The 12,843-nt window shown below is 36.5% G+C and overlaps 1 protein-coding gene and 1 long non-coding RNA gene across 2 annotated transcripts in view; one reads left to right on the forward strand and one right to left on the reverse strand.

The window, feature by feature from the left end:
• Positions 1 to 12,843, forward strand: part of LOC134799027 (lachesin-like) — a 196,125-nt gene that overhangs the window by 82,902 nt on the left and 100,380 nt on the right. Inside the window, exon 2 of the mRNA XM_063771449.1 lies at positions 7,163 to 7,253. Coding sequence (XP_063627519.1) covers positions 7,184 to 7,253 — 70 coding nt within the window. The 5' untranslated portion in view covers positions 7,163 to 7,183. The remainder of the gene's footprint in view (positions 1 to 7,162; positions 7,254 to 12,843) is intronic.
• Positions 6,129 to 7,056, reverse strand: LOC134798599 (uncharacterized). Its single transcript, XR_010145229.1, has 3 exons — positions 6,806 to 7,056; positions 6,317 to 6,667; positions 6,129 to 6,194 (listed from the first exon to the last, which is right to left on the reverse strand). It is a non-coding gene; the product is annotated as an uncharacterized LOC134798599 (long non-coding RNA).

Below are 12,843 nucleotides of genomic sequence, written 5' to 3' on the forward strand. Positions count from 1 at the left end.
AGGCCTGGATCCCCGCTCCGGGTCATTCCTGGTGCAGAGGTTGTCCATCGCGATTCAGCGCGGTAATGCGGCGAGCGTTTTGGGCACCTTTGCGCCGGGGATGACGCGGGGTGGGATATTTGACTGACTCAGTAGTCAGTCAGTCAGTACTGCTTTGTTTTTGACTTGTGTTTTTTTTTTGTGTTATGTAACTTGTGTAAATGTAATGTAATTATGTGATGTATTTTATAATTAATGTAATTTTGGTGTAATGTTTTAATTTGTAATACTTATCTTTGATTAAAAAAATTAAGTATATAAGGGTTCTGATTGTTTTATATTTGTATTTGAAAATATACAATCATTTACAGTTTGACGCAACCCCACAGACACTAGGCCATGACCCTAATAGACGAAGACGTTACCGTCATGAGCGGCGTGATGGATGTGCAGCCTTATTGATTCCGTGCAATATCGGCCCGTGTCCACTAACGAGTGCCAACAGGCACGCCTGTTACATAATGGTTCTAAACGGCGACCGAATTTGATCTCTAAGCACAAGTATTAAACTATGGGTAAGTATTAAACGGTCGCCTAGCCTAGTCGGTACCGACCCTGCCGACGAAGCAGGCAGGTACCGAGTCTAATCCTGGTAAAAATAAATGCTCTTGAGCATTTATTTATCACGAATATCAGTTCCTGAGTTAGGGGTGTTTTCTATGTATTTAAGCATATATTTGTATCTATCTATTATGTCGTTGAATCTCTCAACACAGCCTTAGGTATTGAGCTTACTGTGGGGCTAGGTCAATTAGTGTAAGATTGTCCCATAATTAATATTTATTTATTTATCTATATTGGAAACAACTTGTTTCACAAATGGCGTCCTGTTTTTTCACGCCTGTTCGCTTGAGCGACCGTCTCGTCCTCTCAAGAAGGAATACGCCGTACCACATTGGTCGGTGCAGGAAATGGCATTTCCACTCGATGCATACTCGCCCGATGATTTGTAGTAGTCTAAAGCCCGCAAGAGAGCCATTACGGGGAAATAGCAACTTCTTGTTAAATCTTGCTAAATGTTAAAAGTCCTTTCTGAGCAAACATAAATGTTATTAGTTATAAGTGGAAACTGTTTTAACTATGTATTCTCTAAATTATTTATTTTGTTGTACTATTTTGCCTGTTTCTTTCCCAAGTTTATTAAATAAATTAAAAGTAGGCACTAAGATTAAGGTACCGTTTGGATTCAGACTAAACCAGCATAGCTGCAATATTGCAACGCGACATTAAGTACTGCAGTGTAGTATATTGGGGTTCTGGCGCAAAAACACTTTAACAAAACGTTCGTTCGATTTTTGTTGTAAAATCAAGAAATGAGTCGAGATCAAATGGGTAAATAAATTTTTCATAACCATTTTTGAATACTCACATTTTATAAATTCATCTATGTAAAAAATTAAAACTTAAATTAAAGAGTGTTCAATGTTTTCCGGTCAAAATTTTATTAATTATAGAATTAAAATAAATCTAAGAACTATCGCTGGTATATAATAAATTCATTAAAAAACTGCACTCAAATCGGTTCATCTATAAGACCTGACACACTGATACAAGCACAGATAAGATAATACACAATGAATTCATACCATTCCACGCGCCTTCCTCAATATGTTTTGTATCATCGATAACAAAACCCTCGATAAAATAAACCGATTCGACATAACGTAGAAGCTATCGATAAGCCGCGCGATAACATCGATAAATAACGTAAAGAGCGCGCCGTAACGTTATCGCAACGGTCCGTCATCGCTATCGAACGCCACGGACGCCACAACACGCCACACGCCACACGCCACGCCAGGCAACGGGCCAAGCGGGCCTACTTATCGCGACAATTAAATTAAAGATAGCAGTTTAGTGCAGTGCCATAACAGTATAATAACGCTGTTATGGCTAAACTTATTTCTGTGAGTCGTTATGTAATATCTGAATGTTATGCTTTCAAATGATGGTAGGAATTTTAAATGCGAAGCTAACCTATGGAATAATTGAAATTATTGAATCAATACTAGCCGCTGCAATTTTGTCCGCGTAGAAGTCGTTAAAAATATTAGCCTAATTTTGGAGGCGAATTGCAAAAAAATATTTTAAGCTAAGTATACAAGATATGCAGAACTTTAAAAATTTCGGGGCCTAACTTCAGTGGGTTGAGCGGGGCGTTGTTTGTCGAAATTTGTATTAAGGAGACCGATTCATTAAAAGATTTTACTTTCTAAATGACAATCTGAAATATACTCAATTGAAATCAAAATCTCATGAAAAAATATTCCACGTAATAACTTGATTTGTTTCACAGTTCGCAGCGCCATCTTCTTGTTATATTAACGAAGCTAAATCATGCGAAACCTAAAATTATTTTAACTTTGAATAATTGAATGAAGTTATTTTCATCCCTCGTTATTAATTACTGGTTATTAAAATTTAATTTGTAGCTAAAGTTGTGATTAGAGTCTTCGACTTAATAATTTATCTTGCTTTAGTAATACGAGTTTGTGACGTAAGGAGCGGTATTCATTCACAGAAATTATTAAAATGTTGATATTGTTATGACATTTAAGACTTTAATACAACTTACAGATTCGCGCACCAATGAGTGTGAGCGAGATGTTCATTGACACGACCCACTATGAACGTAGGTATCGTCATCATCTCAGCCTATATACGTCCCACTGCTGGGCACAGGCCTCCTCTCATGCGCGAGAGGGCTAGGGCTATAGTCCGAGCGCTAGCCCTATGCGGATTGGGGACTTAACATACATAGTAGGTATCATATCAATATCAAAACCTTAACAAGTTTTAAAATCAGAAAACTGCTCAACGGCGATTTTAACGTTTACCAACTGAAAATAACGTTAAACTTTTAAAGGTGATTTTAAGGTGAAACGTGGGCTCATTTACTTTTATACTCGTATAAATCTAGTTTTTGGCAAGATAGATGATGCAAACATGTTCGTAATTGTATTAAAAGATAATCCATTGCGCTATTTAAGAACTCTAAGGAGTTCGCTGAAGGAAAACATACCTATTTTATGGTTCTGTATCAAATAGATAAAGGACCAAATGGTTGGGAATTCTTTAAATAAATGTATCAAGCAAAATGGCTATCAAATGGTTTTAAAACAAAGGTGAAGGAAAACATATCGCTTCACGAGGCTCACGAACTTGAAAATAACAGAATACATACATACCTCTAGGTACAATCCAAATGAGCTACTAAATGCATTCGAAGCAATGGTCCTTTTGAAGCCAGGTAGACCTACTTACTCGTATACATAATTTAACCCATATAACAATTGCCTATGCTAATATACCCAAGAACAATGAATATGGGTCACAAAGTAGCTTGTTTTGTTTGCCCCTGAATGTAGGTAGCTACGTATGAAGGTATGAAGTTACTAATTATAGTAATTATTAAAGAAAGAGTAGGTGCCGTGTTATTTGTGATGTAAAATATTGCGAATAGCCGTAGGTAGGTATATTACGTAGATTTCTTAGACGACGTATTAAGTGAATTACGTTTTCTGGGTAAATGTTATTCTAGATTAGGTACAGTTAGATGTAGTCGAGTCGACCTTTCAATTACCTACACTACCTATAGTCCTTATAGACAAAGCCACTGCAGTCAGCGTGACCGATTTTCAATGTATCAAAATAAAATATAGAAAAATAATTATTATCTTATCTTACCTTATCTTATCTTATCTTATCTTATCTTATCTTATCTTATCTTATCTTATCTTACCGTAACAAATTGTTAAATCTGGATCAGGTGGCCTAGCCGCTTTGCCATCGAATCGCTTTGTGTCTCTCTATCGCTCTTCCATATTAGTGTGACAGTGACAGTTGCGTTTCGTTCGCTACGGAGCGTTAGCGATTGGCATGTTGTTTACGGGGCCTGGGGGCCTAGCCGAAACGCATTTCGAAAAAAGATATCGCTAACGAATCGATAAAAAATGTATGGGAATGACAGGTACCGTAGATGAGTCTGTCGAAAAATATTAACGAATACAAAAATGTTAGCCAAGTTGCAATGTTGTAACGAAACGCAAAACATTCGTTACCGGAATTCGATATCTGCCATACATTGTCTAGCCAAGTGACACTTTTGACAAGCGAAATCAAATCGTTATCGCCTCCTAGGTGTCGATACGTAGCTCGAGCTATCCCCTTGCAGATAACTTACCGAAGCACAAGAAAATACCGAATAATAGTGTTTGTAAATTAGAATTTGTAATAAAAAGCATACTTCAACATTATTGTGGGCGGCGAATAACGCGGAAGTGTCGCTTAGACGCAGGCGCCGTCTGAAAAATCGCCTCTATTGAAACTTGAAACTGCTTAGGAAAGGACTGCCCTTAGCTGGTGATCTTATCATGTATGCTACGATCAAAGGATTGTGGGCCGTACGCAGCATTTCACCCAAAGGATCCAATGTGACCGAGGCGCTGAATATCTACCTATCTATAGTGACAGTGTCATGGAAAAATGGATTATGCACCCACAAATGCAACACGAAACAATGTCCCTACAAAGGTAAGAGTGAGTCAATAACTTATCCCTACTATACCTACTAATAATAATATAAACCGATGAACGGTGTAGATTAAATTTGGTACCCATATGCGCAATGGCAAGCACTTGTTTTTCAATAGGAAAGTGAATTGAATGTGTAAAGGAAAACTATACTCATACTTATCTTTTGGGTGCTAGTACTGGTATATGACAAAGCTAGTATGATTCTCTCTGTCTTTGTTTGAAATGAGACAGTCCTTTGACAAACTATACTTAAATACATAGACAACACCCATGACTCAGGTACAAAATATCTGTGCTCATTACACAAACAAATTTCCTTACCGGGGATTCAAACTCAGGATTATCAGCTTAACCGGCAGAGTCACTAGTCACTACCAACTAGGCCAGACGGGCTGTTGTCATACATATACATTATCAACCATATTAATGAAACTTTTTCATATTATGAAACATTGTATATGACTTCTTTTGGCAGGCGCAGATACAGTCAGCTGCAGAGAAAAGGTCCCACCCCTGCATACAAACTTCAATGTAGTGGTGGTACCTTTTTCTCTTCAGCTGACTGTACCTACACACTATATAAAAATAATCATAACATGTACTTACACAAAACATTTAGTTTTTTTTTTGTCATATGACTGGTAGAGAATAAGTTTTATAACCAAATGTTACAGAGTTTGTTGAAAAACTAAGCATTCATTTTGTTTCAGGTGACTTGGATATTCATTGCAGCCTTGGCATATGAACCAATACTTTATGGTGCTCCAAAGCCAGGGTCAAGGGAAGAAACTATGTCACATGTACAACCACAAGAATATATTGAGTGTTGTTTTACTATTTTAAAACACTGGCTACTGATTTCATGCTGCTGGCAAAAAATACCTGCTGCATCTTTCATTAATAGATTTTCAATAAAATAAATTAACTTTTTAACCCAATCATTGTTTCATTTATTTATGGTGGTTACCACCTTAACTTTTGGTATGCTTAGGAGCAGATCTGCTCCCATGTACTTACCTATATTCAACTTTAAAAAATGCATTAATTTTTAAAAGTTGTCTTTGTAAAACGACCGGTCTGGCCTAGTGGGTAGTGACCCTGCCTGCTAAGCCGATGGTCCTGGGTTCGAATCCCAGTAAGGGCATTTATTTGTGTGATGAACACTAATATTTGTTCCTGAGTCATGGGTGTATTCTATGTATATAAGTTTGTATTTGTCTATATAAGTATGTGTATTGTCGCCTAGCACCCATAGTACAAGCTTTGGTTAGTTTGGGGCTAGGTTGATCTGTGTAAGATGTCCCCAATATTTATTTATTTATTTTATTTTATTCAATTATGATTGATATATAAATTACAAATTTTTGACAGGAGCATACAAAAGGTTAAATATGAACAGCCAGTAGCTTAGCGGGTGAGATTACCTTCCCAAATTTCCATTGACTATAAATAATAAAGATGTGTTTAATTCATTTTTAACGCCTCACTCACTTAGGTATTTCTATTACTGAGTAAACAAAAATCAAAGACAGGTAGGTAATAAAAAAATAATATTAAGTAACAATATGATTTATTAGTTTTGGTTTCACAGGCAGCTTTTATCTTATCTAATGCATCTTCTTAGTCGGCGTCTTCATTGCTGAAGGTCGTGTCTAGTTTGAAGAGTTTCCTGCGCGATGTACCATGCTTTTCCAAGTGTTCCTGTCCTCGGCGATCTTAATAGATAAATCTAATGCATAACATCTATGTATTCAATGTCCGCTTGACTTTTGTTAATTTCGAAAATGTTTGAAGTCTATGAAGTAAATGAGTTCACTGAGGTTACACTGATTCGGGCAAACCTGTCCACAATTTCACTTCACGGTTTGAATCAATACTAACGCTTAAAGTATTGTCTCTTCTGGTCAAGTAAGCCAGTAGTGCACGTCCTTAGCACTGGTAACTGCCATGAAGGCGTCATTGCAGCGGCAGCTCTGACTGTACGTGCCAACTTGGCGAGAACTTCTCAGCGTGGAAGAAGAGCCCGCGGAGCCGCTCTTGCCCGCTCTGGCTGCGTCGCCGCCTTGGTTGGGGCTGCGGGGACGACGGCTGTCTGAAATTGTTAAACTTTAGGTCAAAATTATATGCAATTAACAACGCACTCTTCAAATATTACACTATATAGAATTATTGTATCACGAAATTGTGATAAACTAAGTTAAACAAATACCAAAATATTTAATTTGCTTACCGATAAAACAATTATTTTCTCCAAAATTAGATTCGCTGTTCACTTGACACTCTTGACAGCTGACAGATGATGTTTCTTGACGGTTTTGAACGAGAACCACAGACAAAAATTAATTTTTACCGACTTGGCGCGTAGAATGAGCGTTAACTAAAAAGATTGCCTCTTGGCTAGGTTATTATAAACATTATCGACCAGTCGCTCGCGATCGTAGAGATCGAATCGATAAGGAGCGAATGTAATTTGGCTACGGGCCCTGGCTCGATATCGTTGTAAAATTTGACACTGGTCATTTTAACTATACTCTACTCATGTTTTATTTTTGTGTCAGTACTAATAATATGCTTGTACTTGTTGCAGTTCGGCGCTAGAAGACGCAACATGTGCGCGCGCGCGTGGCGTCTGCACGCGTTCACCGCCGCGCTCGTGTTCGCCGCGCATCTCATTAAAGGTGAGTGTGGATAGAGGCAAACTAGTAGGCTGCATAAGACACAGCAGCATTTGTGAGGGTGAATTCACACGTTCAGCATACATACCTAGATAAACGAAAATTACTAAATATGTTTCTGAAGGTTAGTCGTTTTAAAGACTTTCACAAACAGAATTTTTCCTAAATTTTACTTTTTACCTAGCTTTTTCTCATCGCAATGTATAAATTAAACAGGGATGCCATATTATTATAATTTATAAACAAGAAAAAGCGATGGGTAGTCAAATTTAGAAATCAATGGCTTCTTTCGTGTAAAAAACTACACCCGCAAGACTTTATCAGGGACATTACTACTTCAACAGATTACTAGTATATATAAATGACTTCTCCCACGGGACACACAATTTACATTAATCCACCAAAACTAGTACCGCTCCGAACAAGTTTTAATGAATATTTTAATCTCGAAATTTCGTCAAACCGTTGCACTTCAGTCGTCCTTTTCCACCCGGTTGTTAACGAAAGAGACGCAAAGCGCGAAACTAGTCGTAACAGTAAAAGTTTGCCGTCGCGTAAATACCTAAGTGCGGCAAATGTTCTCGAAACTGCTTTATGTCCGGATGTTCCCTTTTTAACTCTGGAAATGTTCCTTTGCTTTTAGACATGTAAGTCTAGAGTTAGACCAAGAAAAGTCTGCAACGATTTTGATAGCACACGCAGTGTAAGTGTTATTTTAAACGTCACACTTCTATGAAATTATGACGTATAAATACCTAATACTTACACTGCGTATGCTATCAAAATCGCTGCAGACTTTTCTTGGTCTAATTCTATTACATGTCTTAACTGTAAAATATTTTTCACCACAACGGCTCGTTAAAGGCTCTCTTTATTCTTCAAAAACTGATGAGAAAGCTGCATTGTATCCACAAGAGTGGCAAAGTAATTTGGAATTGTTTCCTCTGAATGTTCGTTTTTTTATTCAATTTGTAATGTATTGCATTTAGTATTTTCATTGGTGTGGTGAAAAAAATGTATTTCACTTGATAGCAAAATTTGTTTAACCCTCGTGCCTTGAAACCCTCGCTGCGCTAAAGATTCAACTTTTCAAATCGCTCGCTAGGCTCATGGAGTTGGAATCCTTTATATGCACGGGTATCGGTATTATTATAAATATTACGTTTGCTACTGCTGAACAAACTGTGAATAATAATAAAAAAATGGGAATTGTTTTACAATTTCCACCTAAAAGAATGCCAACGGGCTCAGTTAAGAGCATACCTACCTTTCTGCTGTCTGTGACATTAAAGAGCCAAAGTAGTATCTCCGACAAAGCGCGGCGCGACGCGGAACCCTGTCGCTCCAAACTTGTAGATCCCTAAAGCCACTAGCTACGTGTGAATGCATTCTGGAGCTTTGTGACTTTCAAATGCTTCAGTGAATAGAATTTGCTGTAGTTTTATTTGAAGGAATTTGGAATGTGACTGCTTTTAAAGTACCTACAGAAAATGTTCACTACTAAATTAATGACGTCACAAAAAATATAAAGTCCGTAGACATCCGCAACTTCATTAAAAACAGATTTCCAGATCCCACCACGCCGTAACATCCATTGAAAATCAGTAGAAACTATTGAATGATTTTTCCAAATGGTTATAAGGAGTAGGCACCTAACATAAGATCAATACGGCTAAGTGTGGCATACGGGTAAGTGTAGCTGTCATTCACATTAGGGCCTATTTACACATTGATTAGTGTTGTGTTCGAGTTCATTTGGCACTAAACAAGTAGCAAATGTATGAACTCGCAATAAACAGCACACTAATCAATGTGTAAACAATCCCCAATGTGAAGGCCAGCCACACTTATCCGTATTTACCTTTGTAGTTTCGTTTTTGATTGGACAATAGAATGAAAACCAAACATCCATCAGTTTTATTTTCCTCGTGTAAGATTATCGAGAAAATATATTTTACTTCGGAACAACATCATCTTTGTACAATCTCAATTTTGAACACGGTCTCTTCCTTTGACAAGTAAATAGCATGCAAATTGTCCACTCCACCAACGGTTACAAATACAACAACTGCACCGACTCCAAAAATAACAGATTGTAAATATATAAATACGCAGATTTGTGTGATTGATTTCAGAAGTATGTATATACATAGTTCATAGGTATTCACTTGCGTTATTGAAGACAAAATAATTATTTTTTTCTTTTCAGTGTGCTATTGTTTTTGTTGGTCGACTCGTTTCGTATTAGTGCCGGTTTTTTTATTTCCTTTTAGTTTTTTTTCGGCGGTTATTTTTTTTTGTTAAAAAGTTTTTATTTTATAATTTTCTGTGGCTATAATTTATACAAATTATTACATGCTTAATTTTTGATTACTTTTAAAATAGCTACCTACCTTGCTTTAGCTATTAACTGTTATATTAATAATCCTACTTTAACTATTATGTTCTGTAATATAAATAAATTACCCCTATTTTCCCACCCTTAGGGTAGGATTTTTTTCCAAATTTTTATTATTATTACAACTACTCTGTAAAAGGTTATGCGTGGTCATACGTTACAATCGGTGAGTGAAAAAATCAATCATCCCCTATTTTCCTACCCTTAAGGTTGGATTTTTTTTTCCAAATTTATATGGGACCAACTCCGGGGTATACCCTTTCCAATAAAAAAATAATTATCAAAATCGAACACCTCTGTAAAAAGTTATGCGTGGTCATACATAAAAAAAAAATAAAAAAAAATATACGCGTCGACTTGAGAACCTCCTCCGTTTTTTTTTTCGTCGGTTGAAAAACAGATACGTTTCACTCCGATTTCCTCAAGAAAACTGTCCCTTTCGCACTATACGTGAAGATAGAGATACAAGGCCCCTAACCTAGTTTCATTCAATAGATTGTGTCTGTCAGGCCTATTCGGATTTCGAGATAATCACAAGATCTTGAGACGATTTAGAGATCAACTAGATCTACATTAGATATCGACTAGATGTGACTTGGATATCTAAGTAATAACTTGTCGAAATCGTTCAAGAGGACCTCCAGAATCGCAGAAACGTCAAATTTGACATATCTATCTTACATATTAAGATATACAAATATATTAAGATATACAAATATCTTTAAATTATCCGTATCGTAACTTGTTGAAGTCTAGTAGAAATCTAATTCATTTTCCGAATCGAGCCGTGTAAGTCTGTTTAAACTGCGGTGAATTGTACATATATCTCGAGCCTTGGGCAGCTTGTCCACGCAACGTACGAATACAGTCGCATCAGCAACGGATTACACTACACGTCAAATGCACCTATGTACAATCCATAGGTACAAAAGTCATTAGTAGGGCAATGCATTCATTTATGTAACAAGTTTTTTTATAGAAGACAAACGAGCAGACAATTCGCCCATGGAGGGGTTGAAGTGGGGTTGGAAGGGTTGAGAGGGGTTGAAATTAAATACCTGACGACTCTTTAACCTTACCATTTCTCGTTCCTACGTCTTTATCTGCTGTCTGAAATGGGTTGATTTATATGCTTTATTTGTATATACTGTTAATTTTATTATTGATGGGCAGTAAAGAATATTTGTATTGTACTAGTAGTAAGTAACTAACCAAAGTAAGTATATTATTATATATATTACAAAAGTAAAAAAAAAAAAAACAAAAAGTGAATTTACAGCTTTAGTTAATTTTTAATAAACCCACAGAAAATGGGTTAAGCTCCATAAAAGCTTTGCTATTAAGCGAGCTTACCTTATTTTTACGTGGGTGTTACAAAGCCGAAGTGGAGAGTAGCCATAATATGATAATAATCCGCCGTAATCTGGTTCCGCGTTGGCGATAGTTACATCGTGTAAGGCCTTTTAAAGCTTTAGTTGTTGAAAGCCCTAAAAATGGGAGCAATGCTTGTGATGAGGGTACTTAAGCATTTAAAAATACTGTATAGAAATAGTGGAAGGGTTTAGGAGTAAAAACTTTATAAAAGTGCAAAGTTTATTAACACGCGCTAATAAATTTCATAATTAAGATAACAAAATACCTAATCTTATTTTTTTTTTTCATAACTTCAGATTTACGCATTGGATGAATGAATAGAATCATTAATTTAAATCCCATATGGTCCCATGTATGATTATTTAGCATTAACATTCTCTTAAAGGCTTACTGCCTTCCCACTGAAGCGGAGATAGCGGAGATGCGAGTAGATGAGTAGAAATCAACGAATAGCATTATTTGTAATCGACATCTCTTCTCCGCTGGTTGACTATTGTATGTCTCATCTCCGCTCTTCTCTGCTTCAGTGAAAAGGCACCCGAAATTTATCTATTTTGTGGCAACATTAATGTTAAGTGCACAATTGCTAAGCAGTAAAATCTAGCATAACCTCTTAACCCAGAGTTATGTTTGCAATTATTTTAATTTGGAAACTTCTTTTATTTTCCATTATAGTTCGAAATTCGATTAGATTTGGTCTCTTTTAAGAGGCCATCGGGGTTAAGAGGTTAACCTAAAATGGAATTTTTGACAGACTGCAGATATCGCACGTCACGGTCTGCGTGTCAAATGTCGACGAAGACCCCTCGGTAAGCCGGCGCCGGCGGCGGCGGCGGCTCCGTGGTTTATCTTTGATCTGCCTTTAATTATCCACGCGGCTCAACCAACAAATTACATATCTGTCGAACGATAATATCAGGATTAAGTTCTTCTGATTCAATTATAATTCAATGCATGATTATTCTTGCTTTGACATATTTAAACCCATATTTAAACCGGGTCTATCGCCAATCCATTTTGTTATCTTCTTATTTTTATTTCTGACGTTTCGACGCAGGTTTTACTGGTGGTGTGGTAGTTATCCGCGACCACGACCAGAGTGAAACCTAGGCCTGTATATAGGCCCCTCGGTAAGCCGGCGGCGGAGGCGGGTTTATCTTTGATCTGCCTTTAATTATCCACGTGGCTCAACCAACAAGGAGTCAATATCAGCTACTCTTATAGTGGAGTAAACGAAGCAAGATGTTGTATGGAGACCCATGCATTAATTCCTCAGTCGATGAAATTTTGCTTGGTTATTGTATAGTATGAGCCGAAACTAACATATGAAATATCCAAAAAAAAAAACACTCCTAAGTTAGGTTTTTATACGTAAAATTACAAATCTGTTTATATATTGAACCGAGTAATTCCTCCGTCCAAAATTATTTTACCAAATAAGTTATTTGTATCAGTATGTGATACTAGAAAAAAATCTAAAACTTTTGTCAAACATGAGAATATTTTTTTTATGATAATTCCTTTTTTGACGCTCATTTTCATCGGAAAATTGCTCTGCCATTTTTTCCTTCTTATATGATCTTAGAATTTAATTTGGCGTAGTGGGTAAGAAAATCCAAAAAAAAATGCATACCCAAGTTTATGTATTTTAGAACTATTAAAAACTGAGAGTGGAAAATTTCTCAGCCTGATTTATTTTTAAATATATACTAAGTAGTCACGTATATACTTAAATCCAAAATATCCATAAGAAATATCATCCCTTGTACACCCCGCTCCCTATATACTGCTCCCGATATGTTTAGTTTTTAATACGCTCGT

This window comes from Cydia splendana, chromosome 17 (assembly GCF_910591565.1).
Source record: "Cydia splendana chromosome 17, ilCydSple1.2, whole genome shotgun sequence".
NCBI lineage: Eukaryota > Metazoa > Arthropoda > Insecta > Lepidoptera > Tortricidae > Cydia > Cydia splendana.